Source organism: Globicephala melas, chromosome 7 (assembly GCF_963455315.2).
Source record: "Globicephala melas chromosome 7, mGloMel1.2, whole genome shotgun sequence".
NCBI classification, from domain to species: Eukaryota; Metazoa; Chordata; class Mammalia; order Artiodactyla; family Delphinidae; genus Globicephala; species Globicephala melas.
In genome coordinates this window covers 38,711,766-38,739,316 of record NC_083320.1, presented here as the reverse complement: position 1 = coordinate 38,739,316, position 27,551 = coordinate 38,711,766, and the positions used below count along the sequence as shown (strand labels likewise).

Sequence of the window (27,551 nt, the reverse complement as noted above, 5' to 3'; positions counted from 1 at the left end):
CATTTCACACATGCAGGGAAAGACCCACTTTGGAGTGAAAACCTTCGCTCCGTTTTCTCGTAATTTCAAATCTTTGGGAGAATTTCTCCTTCTTCCCTCAGGACAGACCAGAAGAGAGGAAGCCACGCTTAGATTGGATGCAGAATGAAGACAGCAGGAAGGAACATTGTTCCTGGCTTTAGGAAATACAGTCATCAAAGATAGGATCTCAGAAAGAAGTCCCCTGAATGGACATTTGGGCTTCTCTCTTAACTGATGCTCTTTGCTCTTACTGCTATCGGTTATTACCAAGTTTTTCTTTCAAACATCATTGGCTTCTCTTTTCCTTCTATGTCATCAGCTACCAAGTCCTCCCCCATTTTCTCATTAGAGTGTCTCCTCTATTTGTCCCATCCCAGCCTATCATTCATTCCATCATTTCAGGGTTTTCTCTTAAACGTGTAATTATTAATAGTTTCTCAGCTGTTCCACGTCTCTACAACCTTATTCACTGAATGGCACCTCACTATCAGAATTTTTTTTTTCTAAAAGCTTTGACTACATTTCCACTCCAATCCAAAGCCTCTAATGGCTACCTGTTATCTACAGAAAAAACATTCCAACCCTTTGGTCAGTTTTCCAAGACTCTTTACCATCTCCTTCTTACTTTCTTTCCAGTTTGGTCATTGATCACACACCCAGATAAATTCTATCACATACAATGACTCAGGGCAAGACACTTAAGTTCTCTGGGCTATAAGTTTCTTATAAAAACACGCCTCCTTCATTCATAATAAACATTTCTCCACCATAAAGTGATAGGAAGGAGGAAACCAGGTCTGTCATGTTTACTGCAGAATCCTTCGTGACATGAAACCATGAATGAGCATAAACCATCTCCCTCAGTTTTGCAGTAAGGATTGCATGTAATGTAGAAAGGCCTTTAAAAATTCTGTTTGTTTAATTTTAAAACTCGATGTAAGTGCAATTTTTCATTATCATTAGGAACAAAATGGTGTTAAGTTTGCAATGTAAAATTCATTCAAGGTAATAATGAAGCCCATTATCTCAAGGATAATTAGAAAATATAAGTTTTCCATGATCAGATAAAGTTAATTAGGTCAAGATAAAAAGGACTATTAGGAGAGCCTGGAGACTCATTACTGATAAATGTCAGGAGACATGATATATGCCAAATAACCTAAGCAAAAAAGAACTGATGGAGCTCTGTTAACAAAGTACCTTAAAGACTAGGAATGAATGCATCTAGGCAAATCTCAGGGGCAGATGGTATATTTATGCTGATTAAAAATTCACCTTTCCATTATGAAACAAAATGTTTCTGTAGATAATCAGGAAACAGAGCAAAATAATTTGTAAGTAGCTCCCAAATAGGGGGGAAAATGACTTCTTTAAAAAAAAATAACTTTAAGCAGAATGTGCACTAGAAACAAAGCAGAGAAATGGCCAGAACAAGAATCCTTGTCTGTCCCTTCTCTCGATATCCGATTTCCAGGTACAAAGACTGGATTAAATGGAAGTCTTGTAGGACGGAGTCACCAACCTCACATCCCTGGGTAATGCTCCCTTTTCCATAACCTATCAGGTGGAATATCTTTCTTCTCTGATCTTGTAAAAATGTACACCAACAATAAACCCTACACAGGCTTATATTGTCAGGCTCTGGTCTCAAATGTGACACTAGTCCCCGTTTGATTTGAGCTTCTAATACACATGTATGTATATTATTTCTGCCACTATTTAAAATGTCATAAAATAGAAATTCATTTTTTTAATATACATTTCAACATAATAGGTATTATAGTCAATTTAATATTCTCTTTATGTATATTAAGATTAAGCTCTTATTACTACAACAATAATATTAGCCATGTCGTTTAAGGGGAAAATACAAAGAGTATGAAAATAGAATTGCCTATTTACCTAATGTCTTAGGAATGTTTTGAAGGAACAGGTGGTCATTTAGAGGTAATGATGAATCACTTGTAATTATAAGGACAAATGGGTGTGTACATCTAGGTCAGTTGTGATTTACATGGAGTGTCATAGTATAATTTGACGTTAAGAGGCTTCTCTAAAATCCATTCTATAAAAAATTATACTGTAAATGCCTTCAGGGTAGGGACCCTTTCTTACTCACCCTGTTCTCCCTAATAGCTTTTAGGGCTGCATCTGGGAGAAAGAGAGTGCTCAGTAAATAAACTGCCAAAAACTCGAACAGCAGACTCCTGACCAAAATACAGGAAGACAACTGACAATGAACTAACCAAGTATTAAAAGTCGCATTCTTTTACGTAAGCATAGAAATACTGAAAGATTTGAGAAAAATACATGAGAGAAGTGTGTGTGTGTGTGTGTGTGTGTGTGTGTGTGTGTGTTGGGTGAAAAGTGTGGAGAGCTGAAGACTATAATACCACACAAATAGGATAAAAGGTTTTAAAACACCTCATGTGGACATGGATAAACTATCAAGTTAAAACTTGAGAAGTCCGAGACAAAGTAGTGATTAAATGCTTGGGATCTAGAAAAAGACAAGCCTGGGTCTGAGCTCTAGCTCCACCACTTACTACTGACATAACATTGGGCAAACTACTTAACTTTTTCAAACTACAATTTCTTTTCTGTTAAATAGGTATAATAACGCCTACATCAAAGGAAGATAAAATGAGATGGTTCATATAAATTTCTGAACATAGTACCTGAGACCCCTTAAATGTGAGTTAATATTATTATTACTAATAATAACAGTATTAACTTCCGAGACATTTTTCTAAGGATTACAGTGGTTCTCCCTGCAGCCCATAAACAAAGCTCAAAAAAAAAAAAAAAAAAAGGGGGGTGAACCCACACTTCCCAGGCTCCTTGTAGGTACGTACGGCCTAGATTAAGTTCTGGTCAATGAGATGTAAACAGAGGGTCACATGATACTTCTGGAAAACTCCTTTCCAAGGAGATTTTTACAAGGTAAAGCCCTCCTTCTGTACTTCATCCATTCTGCTCCCTGAAACAAAGATGTAATTGCCGAACCCCAGCAGCCACAACGAACCCTGAAGATGAGGGATGGCTGAATAAAAAGCCGTAAGGAGCCAAGGCTCTTACAACTTAAGAAACCACCTTAAGGGCCCTAGACTGCCTGTCTCTGAACGTCTTTATGTGACAGAATAAAATCTTGTAAACTTTGTATAGGTCCCTGTCACAATGCAGCCAAACCAAATCCTAACTGATGCACTGAAGTCAGCAAAGAAGAACGCATAAGCTGGCCACCACCATTATGAATACGGATTTTCATTATTTCATAAATAATGATTTCTCATTATTGTTCACCTTTAATACAGTTGGGTAACAGTCCGAGATTTAAGTGAAATGCAGAGTTGGGAAAGTATAAAGCTGAGATTTGAATCCATCTTTCTGACTTCAAAGCGCAGTGAGCAGTGCCTCTTTCCCCTCCCTCTCCTTTTCATAGTTCTCCTCTTTTTCTTCCATTCTTTCTGCCTCCTATTTTTCCTTTTGATGTTCTTCCCACTCCCCTCACACAGTACTTGATTTTAGAAAAGTATTTAAGTATTTATTGAATTAGGCCGACAATAACTGTCACTCAGAGTGCTGGGCCTCACCACTGTCTCAGTGCTGAAAAGGTTGCTATTGATGCTGGACAGCAAACTGTACGTCCTCTGCACAATCTGTACGGCTCCCCTGCTGGAGGGTGGGCTGTGGCTGGAGCATAGGTGCTAATTTGTATTCCACAAGGAGCTCAGTTTCAGAGTAAATGGAATGTGTATACTGTTTACATGTGCTTTTTATGTCTGCCAAGTACTTGGGGGAAAAGTCTCAATTAAGACCACTATCGAAACCACGCAGCTAGCACACTAGCACTAGCCGAGGGCAGCACGAAGAGGCAATTCCTTGCATTGTGCTTTGGCTCTGCTCCGCTCCCTGTGTGACCCTGGACAGGCTTCCTTGGTGCTTTGCTATATCCACGTAAAGGAGATGACTGAGGTCACAACTGAGTTGTGGAAGATGTATTCTACTTTAAAACAAAGATCAAAGCATAGAAAAAATACAGTGCAAATTTTAGGCTTGACATTTCTATTTGTGATGCACAAATTGATTATGTCACAAAAGTGGATCACTTTCCCATAGGATGTCCTAACTAGTTCAAGCCAGTAATGAAGTTGACCTATTCCTTTTTTAAAAAAATTTAATTTGGGTCACCATTTTATTTTTTTACGTCACCATTCTTGAATAGCCTGCCTTTATTTATGAAATTGTCTACCATGTATCAATAAATACTGTCTGAATAAACAGTATGTTGAGAAGGCAGACCACATCAAAAAAAGCAATTGTATTAAAAAAGGAGTCTTTTCCAGATTAGCCACTAGCAAAGCAAATTTTGAACAACACAGATTCCCTACTGTTAAGTTTCATTAAGGAAATTCACTCAAGCTTCCCAGTGCTGGACCAACTAGGGCTAACAACATAATCAAAAACTGAAAGGAATGCAAATACCCAAATTCAAATCTCATTTTAAAAACGTCTACCCTTTCGCTGCTTCAGGGCATGATCAGAGTCAGAAAATATGGGCTGGATGGACCCCATATTAGTGAGGCCAAACAAAATACACTTCTCTCTTTACACAATTCTTTTTTTTAAGCTTCTGTTATTTTAAGAAAAGAAAAAGCATCAGTATTTGTGAAGAAATACCAACCTCAGGCTCAACAAATCTAAGTTACAGAAGTTTGAAATTGTTTCCACTTACATTTTGCCAAACCAGGAATCCGTATTAAAACACCGTGTAAACAAAATAAAACAAAAAGCACTTGTAACTATGCTCCAGAAAGACATCATCAGATCTTTCTTTCTCTAAAGAGCTATGGAAACAAAGAGAGAACAATAATTTAAAAGATAGCAGCACTGCATATTGAATCTGTTCTAACTTCTAGTTTCTCAACTCTATAAAGTCTTAAAATGCTCAAAAAGTTCATTGTAATCTACTTTAATTTTTATAAAGATTGTAATTTACTCACGCATTCTCTCCCTTCCGTAATATAAATCTCAGTTCCTGGTCCCCTCTCTAGTATTTCCCCAATTATAAGGAATAAACATGCTATCATTTTCTCTACATTATATCCCAGACAGAACTCCATTACCAATACTGGAGATGAAAAGCACTGAATAGTAGAGTTTATTGTAACTAAAAAAATAGTCATGCTAACATTTTCTAACATTTGGTTCATCTGAAGGAGTGAGTGGTCCCAAATATCTCATGACATCTATCAATAACAAAAAAGTTAAAGAAGGTTATATTGTTAAACTGCTGTGATCAGAGATCTAAAGTTGCTAGGAGAGAAAACAGGGACACATGGCACCGTGGATAAGTAAAACATCCCCAAAACTTCAGATGTAAAATGTTAGCAAAGGGAGGGGGGTGGTATTTTATGTATTGGGAGTAGTGGTATTTAGGTGTTAGAAGTATAATATAGGGGAGCCAGTGCCATGCTGGGGATGGCATGGACCAGCTTACAGGAGCTGATGGTGAAATCTCAAGCTGGTTGATGATGATGCTGGCAGCCTGAAATTGGCTATGGTGGGAGAATTTACACCATGGAAAATGGCAAATGCTACAGATCAGCCTTCCTCCCCACCGCCCCTGAGGAGCTGGTTGCTAAGCATTTATCAGCACGTCACTGCAGAAGACCAAGGATGGAGTTATCCAAATCAGCACATTTCAGGTAGAATAGAAGGGCATTGCCATGAAATTTTAAAATAGTACTCTACATTTTTTTAAAAGAGTCAGTGCTGGTCAGAGGACAACTGTTTAAAGATAAAAGGCAAAGCCCATCTTCATACTTGGGCAATTCCTTCAATATTCCATGAGTTTAGCATTTTACTCAAAAACACATTCACAAAACCAACCTCTGCTTTATTCTCTCATTCTGAAAGGTATACTGCCCTAGAAGGATTCTTCACCTCTGCCTCTATGTGTGGGTTACTTTTTGGTCTAACAAGATTGTACCCCCTGAAAAATAAGCAAGAGATACTCTAAAAACTATGTGTTATTTGTAAATTTAGAGTTTAATTTCATCTCTACCTGGACTGCTGTGTAACTGGAGGTGATTAAACCAGATAACCACCACAAAGAGGTATTAGTTGTTTCAAAGCAATTAAAGAGACATGTCACAAAAATAACTAATATAGTGCTCTAATGAATGAAAAATATATTTTTCAAAGTGTAGAACTTATTCTGCTAAGAGACTTTTGGGATTCACTTGAAACCTCCAAATATTAAGTTGCATTTTACTCATTAAGAGGAACCTGACCCAGTAAACTGTGGCCATCAGCTTCATGTGGGACTGAAACCAAAGTCTATGTCATCACTGGGGCAACTTCTACAGCCACATAAGCTATTAGCATCTGGTAAAATGAGAATCCTCAAGTAGGCTCTGACTGTGGTAACTTTCACTGTACAAATATTTGTTCTCTTCTAAAAAATCTATCCTCATAACCATGATTCCTACTTGCCACGGTCATCGAAGTTGAATATTTGGACCATACGGATACTCAAATCCCCAATGTGACATCCAAAGTCACAAAGCCCTAGACTTACAAAGCTTGGCTTTAGAGATGGATGTCAATTTAGCTGGGTGATATTATAGCAAGTGTTTTTTGTAGGGAAAAACACAAGAAACTATGGGAAAAGACATTTCACTTTAAATAAGGAGATGGTTACCGTTTTATATTTTCATTTAAAGAGCCCATGACGTTTATATCACTTTTAAAGCTCAAAGTTTCAGTATAGGCTCAAGTAGAATGAACTGGGGAAAGCACCCTGTGTTAATACTGTTAACAAAACAAAGAGGCAGGAAAAAAGTTATTCCATATTCAACATCTGAAAGGGGAGTCAAAAATAAACACTTTTCTTAAAAATTAAACCAAATGGTAAGTCCATTATATAAACTTATTAATAAGAAATATCAAGCTTTGTAATATTTTTCTAATTGTCCATGTCATTGTCCATGTCATTTTGTATCATTCTCTCTGTTATCCTTAACCCTCTGTAGTGATGCTTCCACTGATTTTACTCCATTTGATATCGGTCTGTGATTGTTAATTTTATGTGTCAACTTATCTGGGCCACTGGGTGCCCAGACATTTGGCCAAACATTATTCCAATGTGTCTGTGAGTGTGTTCCTGGATGAGATTCACCTTTCAATCAGTAGACTGAGTTAAGCAGATCACCCTCCCTAATGTGGGGGGACCGCATCCAATCAATTGAAGGTCAAAAGGGTGAGTAAGAGGGAATTGCCTTGGCCTGACTGAGTTGGGACATTGGCGTTTTCTTGGGTCTCAAGCTGCTGGGTTTTGGATTGGATCTTACACCATCAGCTCTCGTGTGTGTGTGTGTGTGTGTGTGTGTGTGTGTGTGTGTGTGTGTGTGTGTGTGTGTGTGTGTGTGTGTGTGTGTGTGTGTGTATACGTAATACAGGGTCTCTCAAAATGTTCCCATTACTTCCTTTTTTTCTCTCTTAATTTTATTTCTTTCTTTTTGGCTGCATTGGGTCTTCATTGCTATGCGTGGGCTTTCTCTAGTTGTGGCAAGCGGGTGCTACTCTTAGTTGTGGTGCACAGGCTTCTCATTGCAGTGGCTTCCCTTGTTGTGGAGCAGAGGCTCTACGCATGCGGGCTTCAGCAGTTGTGGCACGTGGGCTCAGCAGTTGTGGCTCATCGGCTCTAGAGTGTAGGCTCAGTAGTTGTGGCACACAGGCTTAGTTGCTCCACAGCATGTGGGATCTTCCTGGACCAGGGCTTGAACCCATGTCCCCTGCATTGGCAGGTGGATTCTTAACCACTGCACCACGAGGGAAGTCCTTTTTTCTTTGTTTTGTTTTTTTATACATCTTTATTGGAGTATAATTGCTTTACAATGGTGTGTTAGTTTCTGCTGTATAACAAAGTGAATCAGCTATACATATACATATGTTCCCATATCTCTTCCCTCTTGCGTCTCCCTCCCTCCCACCCTCCCTATCCCACCCCTCTAGTGGTCACAAAGCACCGAGCTGATCTCCCTGTGCTATGCGGCTGCTTCCCACTAGCTATCTGTTTTACGTTTGGTAGTGTATATATATCCACGCCACTCTCTCACTTTGTCCCAGCTTACCCTTCCCCCTTCCCCCTCCCTGTGTCCTCAAGTCCATTCTCTACATCTGCATCTTTATACCTGTCCTGCCCCTAGGTTCTTCAGAACCATTTTTTTTGATTCCATATATATGTGTTAGCATACGGTATTTGTTTTTCTCTTTCTGACTTACTTCACTCTGTATGACAGTCTCTAGGTCCATCCATCTCACTACAAATAACTCAATGTCGTTTCTTTTTATGGCTGAGTAATATTCCATTGTATATATGAGCCGTATCTTCTTTATCCATTCATCTGTCGATGGACACTTAGGTTGCTTCCATGTCCTGGCTATTGTAAACAGAGCTGCAATGAATACTGTGGTACATGACTCTTTTTGAATTATGGTTTTCTCAGGGTACATGCCCAGTAGTGGGATTGCTGGGTCGTATGGTAGTTCTATTTATAGTTTTTTAAGGAACCTCCATACTGTTCTCCATAGTGGCTGTATCAATTTACATTCCCACCAACAGTGCAAGAGGGTTCCATTTTCTCCATACCCTCTCCAGGATTTATTGTTTGTAGATTCTTTGATGATGGCCATTCTGATTGCTGTGAGGTGATACCTCACTGTAGTTTTGACTTGCATTTCTCTAATGATTAGTAATGTTGAGCATCCTTTCATATGTTTGTTGGCAATCTGTATATATTCTTTGGAGAAATGTCTATTTAGGTTTTCTGCCCATTTTTGGATTGGGTTGTTTCTTTTTTTGATATTGAGCTGCATGAGCTGCTTGTAAATTTTGGAGATTAATCCTTTGTCAGTTGCTTCGTTTGCAAATATTTTCTCCCATTCTGAGGGTTGTCTTTTCATCTTGTTTATGGTTTCCTTTGCTATGCAAAGGCTTTTAAGTTTAACCATACACAAAAATAAACTCAAAATGGATTAAAGACCTAAATGTAAGGCCAGACACTATAAAACTCTTAGAGGAAAACACAGGCAGAACACTCTATAACATAAATCACAGCAAGATCCTTTTTGACCCACCTCCTAGAGAAATGGAAATAAAAACAAAAATAAACAAATGGGACCTAATGAAACTTAATAGCTTTTGCACAGCAAAGGAAACCCACTACTTCTTCAAAGGAACCAAACATACCCCCCCAGTGTGTTCCCTTTTCCACGTCTTTACTTTGAGTGTTTTCCTTCCTTTCCCATTCCAAATTTTCTCTTCTCCACAATCTAATTTTATCAAAATCCTACTCATTGGGCTTCCCTGGTGGCACAGTGGTTGAGAGTCCGCCTGCCGATGCGGGGGGCACGGGTTCATGCTCCAGCCCGGGAGGATCCCACATGCCGCAGAGCGGCTAGGCCCGTGAGCCATGGCCGCTGAGCCTGCGCGTCCGGAGCCTGTGCTCCGCAACGGGAGAGGCCACAGCAGTGAGAGGCCCGCATACCGCTTAAAAAAAAAAAAAAAAATCCTAGTCATCATTCAGGGTTCAGTTCAAATCCAATCTTTACTATGAAAACTCTCCAGGTATCCCATGCCATAAATAAGTCTTTCTGTACCTATACTAGTGCATGATGCACGTTCTGTGCTTTTATAATCCAAATAAGAGGAATTAGGGGTAAAATGGTCTGGGCAAGGGGTGCTTAGTGGCTTTACACAGGAAGTGCATGATTCTGTGCAAATGTGTGGATCTGATTTCAGTCCCAGTTCTAAAAAGAAAGTTACTTATCTGGCTAAGGATGTTTTTAAAACACTATCTTCATGACCATAGCTTATGGAGATTGCAACCACCAGAGCAGAAGACCACTAATCTAGCAAGAGAACAAATCTACCAGAGAGACCACAATAAACAGAACACTCATAGCAGAGAAACAGAAAATGCTCTGGGTTGTTATACAGGTTTCAGGCAGAAGCAAACACTCGAGGGTAGACTACTGTGCAGTGATCAAGAACAACATGGACAAAAAGAACAAGAACAACAAAAGGAACCCTGTTGTGACAAAATTATTCTGTTGGACCACCTCAGTTAAGGGAGATCAGCTGTTTGTTAAGAGGAGGAATGGGACACTGACACTAATTCTTCAGTGTATCTTTTATTTCATTGTGTATTTCCCATTAGAGTAAGGATTTAACCATCAATAACAAATCTTTATCATTTTTATAAAAGTCTAAACTGATGAAACTCTTTAGTTGTTGTTCTACTTACTGTAGATTCTTGCTTCTACCTAACCATTCAAATCAAGATTTTGGAGAGCTGGATAGGAATAACCAAGTGAGTAGCATTCCTGGCTTAGTGTGCTGTATGGTCCATTTTATTTTGTGGTGTTTGAATAATCCATATTTTGCTTTCCCCAAACTAAGTCATAAACCTCTAGAGGCTTTGTAATTGTACTGCTTTTATCTTCTACACTATAGATAATAATAAGTCAATTACTGAAGAAGTTGTTTAATTCTAATCCTAATTGTTTTTCTTCCATTTGTAATCCTGTGATTATCTAAGTGGATGCCAACCACAGCTCCAGGAGCTAGACAGGACGGGTTACTGGCCCTCACTTTAGAGAAAACTGAGGTCTGTAGAAGTTAGATCAGAAAGACAGCGATGGATCCAGGAATCCTGATCCACAGCAGCATAATTTCCTCAAATCCTCCAAATTAAAAATGAGAAGGGGGCTCCCCTGGTGGCTCAGTGGTTGAGAGTCTGCCTGCCGATGCAGGGGACACGGGTTCATGGCCCGGTCCGGGAAGATCCCACGTGCTGCAGAGAGGCTGGACCCGTGAGCCATGGCCGCTGAGCCTGCGCGTCCAGAGCCTGTGCTCCGCAACAGGCGAGGCCACGGCAGTGAGAGGCCCGCGTACCGCAAAAAAAAAAAAAGGGAAGGGAGGGAGAGAACGAAGGGAGGGAGGGAAGGGAGGGAAGGGAGGGAGGGAGGGAAGGGAGGGAAGGGAGGGAGGGAGGGAAGGGAGGGGAGGGAGGGAAGGGAGGGAAGGGAGGGAAGGGGGGAGGGAGGGGAGGGAGGGGGGAGGGAGGGGAGGGAGGGGGGAGGGAGGGGAGGGAGGGGGAGGGAGGGGAGGGAGGGGGGAGGGAGGGAGGGTAGGAGGGAGGAAAGAAAGGAGCAAAGGAGGAAAGAATTTTTAAAAATGAAGAAAGAAAAAACACTCCTAGGTTAAGTAACATTTGGTTTTCCTTATTAAAACTCATATTCGTCTACCAGATCTATTATCCCCATGAACACATACTAATGATCAAACCTAGCCAAGAACCAGAAGCATTTTAACCAAGTCACATTTTAATACTACTGATACATATTTCTTTCTTTTTTTTTTTTTTTTTGTGGTACGCGGGCCTCTCACTGTTGTGGCCTCTCCCGTTGCAGAGCACAGGCTCCGGACGCACAGGCTCAGCGGCCATGGCTCACAGGCCCAGCCGCTCCGCGGCATGTGGGATCCTCCCAGACCGGGGCACGAGCCCGTGTCCCCTGCATCGGCAGGCGGACTCTCAACCACTGCGCCACCAGGGAAGCCCCGATACATATTTCTTGCATAAATATAAAAAGTTTGTATCAACAATGTAACTCAGATCCCAAAATACCCTTGATTTTCACAGTCCTGAGAGTGTACAAACATTTAAGAATTATGCAATAAGAAGTAAGAAGAGATTTTCTTTCTCTACTGGCCTACTTTCTTTGCTTATATGTTTTGTTTCAAATAAGGCAAGTCAAAATGTGTCCTGTATGTTAGTTGAAAATCCTAGACCTTAGGTACAACAAATATGTACACGTAGATATTGATCACAGTCTCATGAGGACTATCCTGCATAAAATAAAATGTGGGTTAATTCCCAAAATCAAAATGATTAAGGAAATCAAGTAATGGAACAAAATACTGATTAAAATATAGTGTGGAATTCTGAACAAGATACCTTTCCAAATGTAATTAAAAGTAGAAAGAAAAGCATTACATATTTGATGTCAAACCCAGTTTGGAACTGTATCATCTAATCTTTAAGACTGAAGAATCAAAGATCTATAAAATCTAGGAAGTAAAAAGGGAAACTTAGTCTTCCTCTAATTTAACCTATTAATTTTTTAAACAGCTTTACTGAGATATAACTCAGACACTATACAATTCCCCCATTTAAAGTATATAATCCACTGTTTTTAGTATATATACAGGATTGTGCAACTATCACCATAATATAATTTTAGAACATTCTCTTCTCCAAATGAAACCACATACCTATTAGCATTCACTCCCCATCCCATTTCCAACCCAAGGAAACCACGAATCTACTTTCTATCTCTATAGATTTGCATATTCTGGATATTTCATATAAATGGGATAGTATGTGATATTTTGTGACCAGTTTCTTTTACTCAGCAAATATTTTCAAGGTTTACCATACTGTATCAGTATTTCATTCCTTTGTATTGTTAAACAGTATTCCACTGTATGGATCTACCACATTCATTTATTCATTTATCAGTTGACGGACATTTGGGTTGTTTCTACCCTCTGGCTACTTTGAACAACGCTACTGTGAATAGTTGTGTACAAGTTTTTGTTTGGAACCACATTTTCATTTCTCTTGGGTATATACCTAACTGTGGAATTGCTGGATCATGTGGCAACTCTTTGTATAAACATTTTTCCAAAGAAGATATACAAATGACCAATAAGCACATCAAACGATGATCAACCTATTCTATTCATTTGCAGAGATAAAGAAAGTCAGACCTAGGAAATTTAAATGATGTATCCCAAGTCAGTTAGATGGCTAGTGGCCAGTGAGGTCTAGACTAACCTTGCACAGGAAAATTATTACAGGATTTGGATACAGAAAGACAGGGATCTGTATACAAGAGTTTACTTGCACACTTAACCTCTTTGAGCATTGGTTTCCTCATCTATAGCAAAACCTATTCCATAGGATTATTGTGAAAGTTAAATGAGCTAATATATTATCCTATCATAGAACCTGGCATCTAATTAGTCATCAATATATGTGAATTTCATTCCTTTCCATTATTCTATGCGTCCCTAGCATAAGGACTCTATGGTATTTGAGCATGAAGTCATGCATGTGTTTCTGGTGAGGTGTCCTCTAGTAAACTACCTATGATCTAATCAAAACCTGTATGTATGTATGTATGTATGACTCAGCCTTGAAGTATACCAGTAACCCCAGTACCTGGATAGGAACTCTTCTTCCTTGGAATGATAAAATATCTCTCATTTCCAAAGACAATCTCTCCCAATAGAGTGTAGCAGTTAAGAGTCATACTCCTAGAGTTAGAATCCTGAATTCCTCACTTACTTGCTAATACACACATTAGTTAACATCTCTAAATTTCAATAAAATGTAGATAATAATAATAATAATACCCACCTCATAAACTTCCATGAGGTCTAAATAAGATAATTCATGAAAAAGTACCTAGTACAGTGCCTGGCACATGGTATAAGCTTAATAAATGCAGGTATCATCATTAACACCATTGTCACTGTCATTATCATCATCATCCTCATCTTACCTAGTAAGGCCTGATATTCTGTTCTTACTCTTCAACTAATAGTCAATTAAAAAAAATACTTTACTTCTTTTATGTAAGTCAAGGACATTTTTCACTCTAGAACTCTCAAAAAAAAAAAAAAAAGCATATCAGTATAGACTCTTGTGAAATCTCACCCAATTTAAACCTTTGGCCTTAAGTAATTAGAAAAAAAAAAGTCTCTTCCAAAACTGAAGACAGCTAAAGTGTGGTACAAGCATAATCACTACCTTGCTCAAACATGTAATACGAAAAATCCAAGACAACATATGCATTAAGAGAGGTCAAATCAGGCGAATCTTAGGAGCTACTTCTGGTGAGAGCACAGGAGGAGGGAGTAGCACTGAGGAGAGAGCCTGGAAGCTTCTTCATTTGTCCAAAGCAGACATCACTGAATAACCAGGAATCTACAGGTGACAAGTTTCATTCATTCATCGAACTTGTTTTGAGAATCTTCTATATGAATGGCACTGGGGTTGAAGGGGGTAATTAAACAATAAACAGAATAACTCTCAAGAAGGGGATCATCTGCTTTAGAAGATAAAATAAGTTAACAACTATACCATGAGACAGATGGGGATAGCTGTCATAAAACAGTGCAAGGGAGACTCTATGGGGAGTCGCTTATGCCTGGAGAGCCAAGAGCGACCCACCCAATATGCTGCCCTTCAGTGATGTGTCTAAAAGCCCCCACCCCCTCAACTATGGTAGGAGACGCTACCACAGGCTCCCAGAGCACCTTCACTGTAATTGCTAGAAGATATGCATTCACCCTCCTCACTGGTGAGAGGCAGGGTAAAAGCACAGACCCTGGAGCTGGATGTCTTGAGTCAAATCCAATTCTATCACGTACTAATTGTAGGACCTTGGTAAATTTGCCATGCTATGCTTCAGTTTCCTCTTCTAGAAAATATGGATAAAAGTAGCAGTTATGTACAAGGCTGCTGTGAGTAGGGAAGGAATTAATCTAAGTGCTTATAACATGGGTAGCACACAGCCAATGCTACATACTACATAATGCTACACTGTTAGCTTGTATCATTGTTATCACAGTGGCATGTACATAGTAGGCATTCAGAAGTGTGTTGAATGGCAAAGAAATGAAAACACAAAAGGAAGATGTTGCACTTGAGAAGACAACATGGGGCCAAATTTCATAAGCCTGAGCAGCTAAGTTTGACAACGTTCCTCTTAAGAACCATTTCTTTTCATGCAGGTGAGGATTTGGCCATCCTATTCCATGTCAATTCTAGAAATCAATCATCACTGAGGGGAAAAAAAAACCTCGTAGTATTTAATAGCTTTCGATGTTATATTAAATGGGGCAAAAAGTTTACTCCCTTTAAATGTTCTGGAGGTAAAGCTATTCATTAAAAAGGGGAGCTAAAATTTCTGGCTGGAAGAAAACCTATTAACTGCCTGGAGGATGGGAGCCATGACTTTTAAAGTACAATCAAAAGCAGCACAGCCAAATACAGACATGGCAAGAGCCTGTCCCAAATGTTCTTTTAAGCTATTTTAGTTCATTGGGGGCCAATCATTTATACAGGAAGGATAGGGGAGAAGCACAGGGAGATACACCTGCTTTCATTAAGGTACCCAGCTTAGCTAAAAATCTTATTAAAGTCCAAATGCACAAAGCAGAAGAATCAGGCTAAAGTGATAATCTTTCAGGCCTGTCTGATAATCCATTTTGTCCACAAGGCCAGGGGTCTTTCCACATCTTTCATGCCACACAGCATGCAAATGCAAAGCCACCAACAGACTGTGAGGTCAGCTCTCTACCAGCCCACATCCAGGGCTCTTTACAATGCTTACAACTTCAGGCTGAAACCCCAAATGAATCCAAACCCTCAGGGAATAAGATGGATGGTTATGTTACCCACACAGCCGAGATAATGTTTACCTCTGTTTAACTATCGAAACTTTATAAAAGCTATGAGACAGAATTTGTTCTTAAGAATACATTGTAACTCAAATAGTATCCTAAGTTTAACTTAAACTTTTCTCGAGGTTCAGGTGTTATTTATAAGCAGCTCTCTTCTGAAGCATGTTTGACAAGTTGTGACTGGCAAGAAAGGAACCTCCCCTTCCATGTCTGCATGATAAGTTCCCGATTCCCTTTAGCTAAGGATATAAAATGACGTAACAAGTTACGTCTCTATAAAGAGCAGAAATACATGCAGCATTATCTCAAGTTAAGTCTCTATATAGAGCAGAAATACACGCAGCATTATCTCAACTTGGGTTTCCCTGGAGCTATGGTTCTCTAATGAGTATAGCTCCTCATGACACCAGGAAAAATATTGTCAGAGTTGAGGACAGAGCTGAATTCTTCGTCTGCTAATGCTCTTTTATATGCAGGTATAATACCATCTATATTTTCCAAAGTCCTTTCTTGGACCACCTGTGCCCTTCCATTTAGTTAGAATGTTTACAAACACTGGGCTCTCAGGCTGTTGACCCAGAATCAGCACCAGCAAAGTGACATCCTCCTCTGGAAGGAGAGAGCACAGGAAGTGCCAAGGGTCCCTGCGTGCAGCTCCTAGTGTCCTGGAAAGACTTCCCTGCCATGCCCACCTGACTCTGATACAACGCCATTCTATCTGTGGTCCAGGGACCTAATCACAAATCCATTCTCTTTCATCTATTCTACTTCATGCTTGCCACTTCTAATCTCCTCTAGGCTGGGAATTAGAGGTTTACTAAAAAAAATTTACAGAAATCAAGTCAATAGTTTCAATGAAAGTCTGAGGGCTCCTCCCATGCAAAATACATACATGTACTTTGTAATATCTAATTTGACTGCTTATAAGTTCTTAGATAAGACTGCTGGAAGCTGAGTTCAGGATGAGTAAGATGCTACTGTGGTATTATTGCCAGAGGGTACTTTGGGGGAGAACGGCATTTATTGAGTACTTTCCACATTCCATTCACCTTGAATGCTCTTCCCTGATATGGTTTACTTCTCACTTCGTTCAAGTCTGTGTGCATGTAGAGCCTTATCTGTGAGGCCTTCCCCAGCCACCCTCTATAAAATAACCCTCCAATCCTGCCTTTCTCTAGACCTCATCTCCTGCTTTCTTTTAAATCATAGCTTTAATCAGTTCTTGGCATGCTCTGTATTTACCTATCTGTCCACTGCCCATCTCTTTCCATCAGAATGGCAGTTCCATGGAGTAGTTGGCTTAGCTGTTTTGCACAGGTGCTCAATAAATATTTGTTGAATGAAAAAGTCAAGCATAGTTATTGTAAATATCTTGTCAATTTAATCGTCCCCACCCTACAAGTCACATATTTCAAGCCTTTTTATAGATAGGGAAATTGAGGTTGGTTACTCAATACTTGGAGAGCATGCTGTGGTGGTTAAGAGCATGGACCCTGGAAACAGACTGCCTGGATTACAGCCCAGCTCAGACACTGCTCACCTCTATGACACTGGGCAAGTCACTGAACCATTCTGGACCTGGGATCCTTTATATGTAAATAGCAATAATAATAACAGTACTGCCTTACAGAGTTGTTGAGAAGAGCTTAAACATATAAAGGGCTTAAACAGTTCATGGCTCACAGTAGGTGCTGAACGAGAGTTAATAAATAAAATCTTAGCTGAGAAACACCTTATAAGAATTACTAACTTTCTCATTCTGATTTCTTACTTATATAACAACCTCCTGATTACAAGCCAGCTTTCTGGTTCATCCGTCGAAGAAGGAAGTACGGATGTGGTTACCCGGCCTGTGTGAGAGTTACGTATTTCTCATCATAAATTCATCAATCTGTGAATCTTGTTTTAATGTGCTAACAAAACCAGGGTTCTGAATCAACAAGACTGAGGCCCAAACCCTGACGGTGTCACAGACACACCTTGCGCTGTTGCTTAGCAACCTCCTAGCCACTTTCTCCAAACAATGCCGCAACTTGTATTCAACTACTCACAGCACAAGCTGTATAGCTAGAAGAAGGAAGTGTTGTTGCCTAAGAAACCTCTTCTCTAATCAGTAGAAAATGGTGAGAGATTACAATTCAAAGAAAATCCAGGGGAAGTGAGTGTTTTGCCCAACAAGTGCCCTCACAGCCATCCACCGCATACACTACTTCAGAAGAGTGTAGCAATGGTTTATGGTATCAAACAACCTGCTTGTCCAGGTTTCCCTTGAACCAGGTCACGCAGGGCTTTTAGCCCTCACTTGAAAGGTAGGGCCCAGTGCCAAAGCCACAAGCAGCCCACAGTCACACGGAGGCTTCCCCATGGCAACTCCCGCAAGTTACCTTGCCCTGATGATCATGTTTCATTTCCCAGCCCCTCGGCAGCTCCAGTTGTTTGTTTGCAAACATGTTGAGGAATCCCACAAGGTCCCGGTTATGCTGGTAGCGTTCAAAGTGGTGGGTGTCCCGCCGGACTTTGGTGATCATGTGCTTCAAACACGTGTTGTTTGTAAACATGCGGTAGGCACTCTGGAGAGGATGGAAAAACAATGTTAAGCTGCTTTGGGACATGCAAAAGTAACATATATACTCCCATGGGCATATTTAATCTTTGGAATAGTGTACAGGCTTCAATGTAACTCGAGACCCACACATGGAAACAGCAGATAAAGCAAAATAATTTTGATCAAAATAAAACAGACTACAGAAAATCAGGGAGTCTTCACTAATGATTCTAGTTTTCTAAGGAACGAGAATGCTGTCGAGTCTCATTCTATAGGTGATGTAAGATCCTAAAGTTGGTTTTAGGCAAAACCCACACAGTCGAAATCACACCATGCTGGAGGCAAACATGCCACCTCACAGTGAGCCCCAATACAGCCATTGTTTCCTCCGGCACAGGAACAGATCATCGGCTCTATGGGTGAGTGCCAATGAAGCAGCTGGCGTACATTTAGGAGCCAAGTTGTATGAAAAACTGCTTGGCCGTATATTTGAATATTAGAAGTACATGCAATGGGCTGAGTTGTTCTCACTGAGAGTCATATTTAACTGAGACCAGAGTAGACTGGAGTTTTTCATCTCACTCCTGCTTGGAGGCATAATCTCAGTAAATGGAATGGCAGGCAGAACTACCTGGACTGTATAACTCAGTATTTTTTTTTTCTTTCTCTCTCTTTTTCCTGTGTGTGTACACACACACACACACACACACACACACAGACAGACAAATACACATATATATGGCTAAATTTACATGATTGAAATACACATTTAATAAAACTCCATTATACCAGCACATACAAAAAAGTGATTGTTTTGTAAAAGTATCTCATGATACTTAAAGAGGCCAAAAAAGGACCATGGGCTGTCTGCGTATGAGTCAGGCAACAAATATTCAATGCACAATACCATGTGCCAAGCAGTAGAAAAGGAATAACTGTATAGAGCTATTTCCTTAAGTCATCAGAAGAAACGTGATATTCATGAAATTGACCAACCGTGAATGATCTCTCTTGGAATGCTATTCTTCTCACGTAGATTCAAAGGGCTTTGGATTCCTCTTATCTTTAGTGTCCCAGGGACACCAGACTAAGTCTGGAGGCCTTCAGGCTTTACTTCATGGGTTCTGTTATTTATTTCCTTTTAGACAGACCAAGGCAAACCCAAAAGAAACCAGAATCCCTGGAAATCATTTCACTTTAATAAACATTTACTGTGCTGGTTATTGAGGATAAAAGATAAATGAGTATGAGGACAGTCAACAATGCTCCTGTCTTTCCAGGGTCCCTCAGGATGTGTCATGTCCAGGTCAAAGCATTTATTGCCGATGGGAGTCCCTCTAGAGCTTTCTTTTCTTTGGTACAGTGAGCACAGCAACCGGCCATGTTTGAAATGGTGGCTGTTTCCCAGTCTGGGTTCCTGGGTCTCTGAAGGACTACAGGGATCAGAGAACCCTGACAGCCCAATTTGGAATGAGAAACAAACCTTTGCTGGCTTAAGCCACTGAGATTTTTTGGTCACCGTTATTGATGTACAACCTAAACTACATAAAGTAACTTTTCTACCGTTATTCTGATTGATTCCCTGTCATTATATACTTTTTGCTTTGCATTAGAATATTTTTCCTCTATCAAAATGGAAGGAAGGGAGGAAGGAAGGGAGGGAGGGAGGGAGGGAGGAAGGGAGGGGAGGAAGGGAGGGAAGGCCAGCCACATTAAACAGTCCTCAAATATTAGTGTACTAGTTCCTTAGTACACCTGAGTAGAAAATATTTTGAGGTCACATTTCAACCTGACAGTCTAAATGAGAGGAGGTTTGATGGCTGTGAGAAATTATGAGGTTCAGAGCACAGAGCACTACCAAAGCAGGCAGGCCCATGCAGGGGCTCTGGGCAATTAGAGAGCACGAGAGAAGAAGAAAATGATACCATGAAAGCAGAGAAGGAGACTAATAAAAGAAGTTGGAGGGTGTCAGAGACAAACGTTAGCTAACTCACAGTTTAGCCTGTGGCTGACCCTTCCTTGGAGTCTTACGTCCAATCAGCAAGGCATCTGTTTTCTGCATTTGGCTCCATGGTGCTGATATATTTTCACAGAAGCCATTACAAGCATAGAGGCCAGAGACCACACTAGCTTCTGTGATGACGATGGTAACGAACGTTCAAGTCATACTCCCTAATAAGTCTCCTTGGGGACAAATTATTGCGGGATAATTCTGTCAGATAAATCATTTCATTAGCTGTCTTCTAAACAGGTGTATGTCCTGTCACCCTTCCTTCTCCTTCCGCCCATTAAAATAAGAGGCCACATCCTGATTCTTTATTTAGAGCACCAGAAATGCTCCTCACTCTGCTAAAGAAAAGCAGCAGAACTTCATTAGGGCAAGCAGTGGTGATTAGGTGAAGGAACCCACTCCAGCCTCAGGCACGAAGCAACTCCCTGGGGTTGGACAGCTCTTTAAGCACAGGAGTCTTAAGGCTGGTCTTATAATTAATTATGTCCTTTCATCTTCCTCTTCTCCACTCAATGAGACGTGTAATACAGTGCCAAGTTCAACTGCTCTTTGCAAAAAGCATCTACCAAAGTAAATTAAGTGTAAGGAAGATTTCTCTCATCACTAACCAGCAAACAACCTTTAGAACCACAGCTTTTTCAAGTCTGAATAATACGCACATGACTACTAGGGTCTATTTAAAACACATAAGGCAAATAGGAACATCCCTCTAGACTGCTACATGTCTATAAGAAACTACATACATACTTATTTACATGTATATGTTTATTTATCCATGTTTATATGTATGTATAACATTTATACAAGTCTATGCTTATATATACATCTGTTTATTCTATTTTTAAATATATATTTTATATGTTTATTCAATATGTATAGTATTGTTTTAAAATATATATTTTATATATGTAGATACATATATATGATCTGAAATATAAATATCCTTTCTGAGTAATTTTGTTCAGGAAAGATATTTATACTCCAGTTCATACAGAACTATGGTGAGGATTCTAGTCACAGCTCATGGACAGAGACAAAGAAAGTAATTTACTCTCTGCCTCAATTTGCTCAACTATAGGACAGGATAATAGCAACTGCCCTGATTTCTTCATAGGCATGTGGGATTGAAATCCAGTGGAACAAAGGATGTACAAGTGCTTTGAAGAGGTAAAAATCACTGTAAAAATATAGAGTGGAAGTAAGTACAAGAATATATAAGGGATTATACCTATCATAACTACATTCTAACAGACGAATTATAGTACTAAAACTGTTTTCTACTTTCAGTTGTTGAAGATCTTGGGGGAGCATCCCACTTTCTGTTAAGGGAAGAAGCGTCTCATAACCTCTCACTAATTATGTGCTAAGCCCTGTGCTAAACCCTGAGGATACAGAGATGAGCACAGCCTGATCACTCAAAGGGATAGAGAAGGAAAATTATAGGGGGAGGTGGGAGGAAGGGGTTCACTGGAGGCAGAAAGTAGAGCTTGGGAAACAGAGGCCACAGTAGCAGTGAAAATACTGAAACACATTGATAGAACTAGCAGAGCTAAGAATGAGAACAGTCCAAAGAGTTGAGAAATACTAAACAGGTGGGATTAGGTTGAAAGAGCTTCGTCTTCAGGCATCTTTATTCGCCCTCTGGGGTTCAGTGGGTCTAACTGGAAAGGGATCCTTTTCTGTGTTTGAGTTGTTGTTTTGTTTTGGTCTTATAGGGAAAATAGGCAGTAAAGGGATCTGACCTTCTACCTGAAACAAAAGTAGATTAGGAAAGGGCAAATGGACCTATTTCATAGCAGTCTCATTATAATGCACAGAACGATCTCACCTGGGAAGCTGCTGCATGTGGACTCACAAGCAGTAAGGCAAGTTGGCAACTGTTAACAGTAGACAGAGCCCCTTTAAATGAACCCTGAAGGGTGTAAAGTTTTCTTGTCCTTTGATGTGATTTAAAATGTCCATTTTGATCATCCCTTCTCTAATCCAAAACTCCCTTTCCCAATCCTCTTAGTTGTTTCTTGTCTTATCTCCCTAGTAAAGAAATAAACACTCCATGGTTGGATGAATGATCAACTGATTATGAGCTGAATTTCTTTGTGGAATTTTGTTAAAATAACACTCCTTAGAGCTTGACATGTTTTGTTTGGTTAAGTGCTTGAGGTGTTAGAAGTGAAAAATATTGAGATGAGTGAAAAATACTGACATAAGCCGAGGGAACGTTATTGCCATTCGGCAACAGAATAAGAAAATTGTATGTGAACACTCAGCTCTTATCAATCAACCAACTTATCAATCAATTAATTGCAATCAATGCAAGTAATAATCAAACCTCTTTTCTTTTTTTGGCAGTTTTTTTTTTAAGTGTTATGGTGATCACATGCCCAGGATTACCTGGCCCAGTCTTGATTTACTATAAATCTGTTCTTTTCAGTAACACAGGTAAGTATTGATACATTACTGCTAAAGAAAATCTATCTTTCATATTCCAGAAATCCTTAATCAAGAACAGATATTCTGATTTCATGCTTGGAAAATATCATCACTGCCTCCATAGCAAATGTATACAAAGGCTCACAAGGGAGCAGATATAAGCATCTGTATATATTATTCACTAAACAAAATTTATCATGAACAACATCAAGTAACATTGTTTCCATAAGATATATGCTGTGATATGGAAACAGTCTTGTCTTAAGCAGGTGTTTCACAATATTTTTAATCATAAGGGATTTTACATTTTTCTCATCTAGCTAAAGAGTAAAATGGAGGGAAAACTGAACTTATTGACAAAACTAAACTATCAACTCATCTACCTTGCAATAGCGGGAATTTCTGTCTTATAAGAATATATTTAAGTATTTTGGAGCAATATTTTTTCTTCATTAAGTAGTAAGGAGTGTATAAGATGGAATTAATGTATTTCTAGAGAGTTATTAAAAGCCGAAGTAATAATTATTTGGCATGTATGTTGGAAACATTATTCAGTTGCATATAATGAAATGTATTTATGTATGACAATTATCAGACAAACACAGTCATACCAACTATAAAAGACATGACACTAATAATTAAATCTTGAATTATCAGGAGAAATGGTTTATCAAGACAATTTTGGAAGCAATATGATCACAACCAGAAGAGGGCAGTAGAATATATCTTAAAGCAACAACCACGCAAAAACAGAAAAAAAAAATCCCAATATTTTATTCCTCAAGTTTTCCTTTAGAGTTATGACACCTATATATCTACTTAATTTTGTTCTTTTCAATAAATATGATTAGGTATACACCAAAAAACCATTAGAATAAATGAATTCAGCAAAGTTGTATGATACAAGATTAAAATATAGAAATCTGTTGCTTTTCTATACACTAATAATGAACTAACAGAAAAAGAAAGCAAAAAAAACAATCTGTTTAAAATCACATGAAAAAGAATAAAATACCTAAGAATAAACTTAACCAAGAAGGTGAAAGACTTATACTCTGAAAACTATGAAAGACTGATGAAGGAAACTGAAAATACATAGAAATGGAAAGATCTTCTGCATCCTTGGATTGGAAGAATTAATATTGTTAAAATGTCCACGCTACCCAAAGCAGTCTACAGATTTAATGCAATCCCTATGACATACCCATGACATTTTTCATAGAACTAGAACAAAAAACCCTAAAATTTATATGGAAACACAAAAGACCACGAATTGCCAAAGCAATCTTGAGAAAAAAGAACAAAGCTGGAGGTATCATGCTCCCTGACTTCAGACTATACACAAAGCTACAGTAATCAAAACAGACTGGTACTGGCACAAAAACAGACACACAGAGCAATGGAACAGAATAGAGAGCCCAGAAATAAACCCACACACCTTGGGTCAATTAATCTATGACAAAGGAGGCAAGAATATGCAATGGAGAAAAGACAGTCTCTTTAATAAGTGGTGCTGGGAAAACTTGACAGCTACATGTAAAAGAATGAGATTAGAACATTTCCTCATACCACATACAAAAATAAACTCAAAATGGATTAAAGACTTAAATGTAAGACTTGAAACCATAAAACTCCTAGAAGAGAACATAGGCAAAACACTCTTTCACATAAATCATGGTAATATATATTTTTTGGATCTGTCTCCTAAGGCAAAAGAAATAAAAGCAAAAATAAACAAATGGGACCTAATTAAGCTTAAAAACTTTTGCACAGCAAAGGAAACCATCAACAAAACAAAAGACAACCTACTAAATGGGACAAAATATTTACAAATAATATGACTAACAAGGGATTAATATCCAAAATATATAAACAGCTTATATAACTCAATATCAAAAAAACGAACAACCCAATTAAAAATTGGGAAGAAGACTCAAAAACATTTTTCCAAAGAATACATACAGATAGCTAACAGGCACAAGAAAGGATGCTCAACATCACTAATCATCAGAGAAATGCAAGTCAAAAGCACAATGAGATATTACCTCACACCTGTCAGAGTGGCTATCATCAAAAAGTCTACAAATAACAAATGTTGGTGAGGATGTGGAGAGAAGGGAACTGTTGTACTCTGTTGGTGGGAATGTAAATTGGTGCACCCACTATGGAAAATAGTATGCTGGTTCCTCAAAAAACTAAAAATAGAACTATTGTTTGATCCAGCAATTCCACTCCTGGGTATATATCCGAAAAAAACCAAAAACATTACTTCGAAAAGATACATGCACCCCAATGTTCATAGCAGCATTGTTTACAATAGTCAAGATATGGAAGCAACCCAAGTGTCCATCAACAGATGAATAGTTAAAGAAGACACAATGGAATATTACTCAGCCATAATAAATAATGAAATTCTGCCATTTGCAACAATGTGTATGGAACTAGGGAGTATTACGCTTACTGAAATAAGTCAGACAAAGAAAGACAAATACTGGATGTTATCACTTATATGTGAAATCAAAAAATAAAACAGGGCTTCCCTGGTGGCACAGTGGTTGGGAGTCCACCTGCCTATGCGGGGGGGCACAGGTTCGTGCCCAGGTCCACGTGCCGCAGAGCGGCTGGGACCGTGGGCCATGGCCGCTGGGCCTGCGCGTCTGGAGCCTGTGCTCCGCAGCAGGAGGGGCTGCGGCGGTGAGAGGCCCGCGTACCGCAAAAAAAAAAAAAAAAAAAAAAACCCAAATATATATAACAAAACAGAAACAGACTCACAGATATAGAAAACAAACTAGTGGTTACCAGTGGGGAGAAGGGAGGGGGAGGGGCAAGATAGGAATAGGATATTAAGAGATACAAACCACTATGTATAAAATAGATAACCAACAAGGATATATTACACAGCACAGGGAAATAGCCATTATTTTGTACTAACTTGAAATGGAGTATAATCTATAAAAATATTGAATCACTATGCTGTACCCCTGAATCTAATGTAATGTTGTAAACCAACTATACTTCAACAAAAAGAAATCACAAATCGCACACCGTAAAAAGATGGCAGCTTGAAATTGGCCACAGTGGGAATATCAACACTGAAGAAATCGGTAAATGCAAATCAGGCCTTGATATTGTTTTATGGGCTGTCTAGACTAAGAGTGAGTAAACTATAGACTCATGGGCTGACTGGCTGTGTTTGCTAACCAAGTTTTATTGGAATACAACCACATCCATTCATTTACATGTTGTCCTTGGCCCAAACGCTGAAAATATTTACACTCTGGCCCTTTCCAGAAAAAGCCTACTGACCTTTTCTAAATAATAAGTTCTAGACTTAAGAAATTGGTAAAGAAAATAAAATGCTAATAATACAGATTAAAGTTCAAATTGTGCCATTACATTGCAAATAGCGCATGCACGTGCACACACACACAATGAAGAAAAATAAGTCCAATATTCAAACACTATTATCTAGCAAAACAAAGAAGGTGCTAGCCTCACTGACAAAAGAGTGTGAAGAATGTCAGCTCTCCCTCCAAGATATGTGCCATATTCATCCACCTGTCACCATCTCCACTGCTGCTGCACTAGTCCAAGTCCCTTCCATGTCTCACCACAGCGCCTTTTCACTCGTTTCCCTGATGCCAATCTTGCCTTTTAAAACCCAGTCTCAACACAGTAGGTAGAAGAAACTTTAAAAACATCAAAACTACACCCCCACAGGAACCCCTTTTAGAATAAAGCCCATTTAGAATGAAGCCCAAACTCCTTGCCAGATCACACAAGCCCTACATTTTGAAGCCCTGCTCACCTCTCTGACCGTACTATGTACCACATCAAACTCATTCCTGTCCTCAAGCCTTTGCTCTTCCTTGGCAAGCAAAGTTCTTCTCCAAGACCTTTGCCTTTCTGGCTTCTTGACATTGTACAACAGCTTGAATATGACTCCTTGGAGAGGCCTTGCCATCCACCTGACCTAAACCAGCATCTGCAGTACCTTGGCCCCAAGTCACCCTAGCCCAGTCACCTGTACTGTTTCAGTTGCCTCACGACACATTTTACTGTCTGCATTATCTTTTCTTGTTCACTAGTTGATCTTTATTCCACTGTATCCTGAGAGTCTCGAATGTACTAGGCAAATCATAGGCATTTAATAATTATTGGTTGAATGAATGCATGAACAAATGAACAAAGGAAAACTCATGTTACCTGACCTCAAGTCCAAAGCTTTTCCCACCACAGCATGACACTTTCTGTTTTAGACTGACAACTCTGAATGTTATCCCATTTTTCCTTGTATGAAAGGCTACGATCTCCTAGAATTGTCACATACACGAGTTTAGGTTCCTGTAATCTGGCTTCTGCTTACCTTTCCAGGCTCAGATCTGACTTTCACTAGTGTCCCATGGTCTCCGCACACCAGCAACACCAAACTGCTGTACTAGTAATTCGGTTTCAGTACTTCTATAGTAATTACTAAGACAGCCCTGCAACTTCATGGATCTCCTGTTTTGTAAATGCTGCTCCTTCTACCTAGAGAGCTCTGGCGCATCTAGGGCAAGTTCCTATTCAATCTTTAAAACCTATCAGTCTTTGAAACCTACTCAGTCTTTAAAACCTATCCCAAACGCCAACCCAGCCATGGCTCCTCCCATATGCCTTCTCCCCAGAGTTAATCACACACCCCAGCAGGATATCTTCTACAACCTTCCATCACCGCACTTACAACTCTGCTCACTGCATTGGAATGTGTTTTCAAGTCTGGGGCTCCAGAGCCCACAGTTGCTGTCAATTTTGTATCTCTAGGACTTAGTGCCTGGCATACAGTAGGGAATAAACAACTGTTGCTACACTGAATGCCTCTTGCATGAAATCTGAGAACAGCCTTCTCCCAAGTCCTCTCTCTTCCAAGATAAACCCATAAACCATGAGATAATGATCAGTACGCTAACTGATCAATAAATACGTGCATACTAATAGCCTCGCCAACAGCTCCTGGTGAC

The 27,551-nt window shown here is 39.4% G+C and overlaps 1 protein-coding gene across 7 annotated transcripts in view; it reads right to left on the bottom strand.

The window, feature by feature from the left end:
* HECW2 (HECT, C2 and WW domain containing E3 ubiquitin protein ligase 2) overlaps positions 1-27,551 on the bottom strand; it is a 417,892-nt gene that overhangs the window by 91,257 nt on the left and 299,084 nt on the right. For all 7 annotated transcript variants that reach the window (XM_060302114.1, XM_060302116.1, XM_060302118.1 and 4 more), the window contains exon 14: positions 17,950-18,135. In XM_060302114.1, coding sequence (XP_060158097.1) covers positions 17,950-18,135 — 186 coding nt within the window. The remainder of the gene's footprint in view (positions 1-17,949; positions 18,136-27,551) is intronic.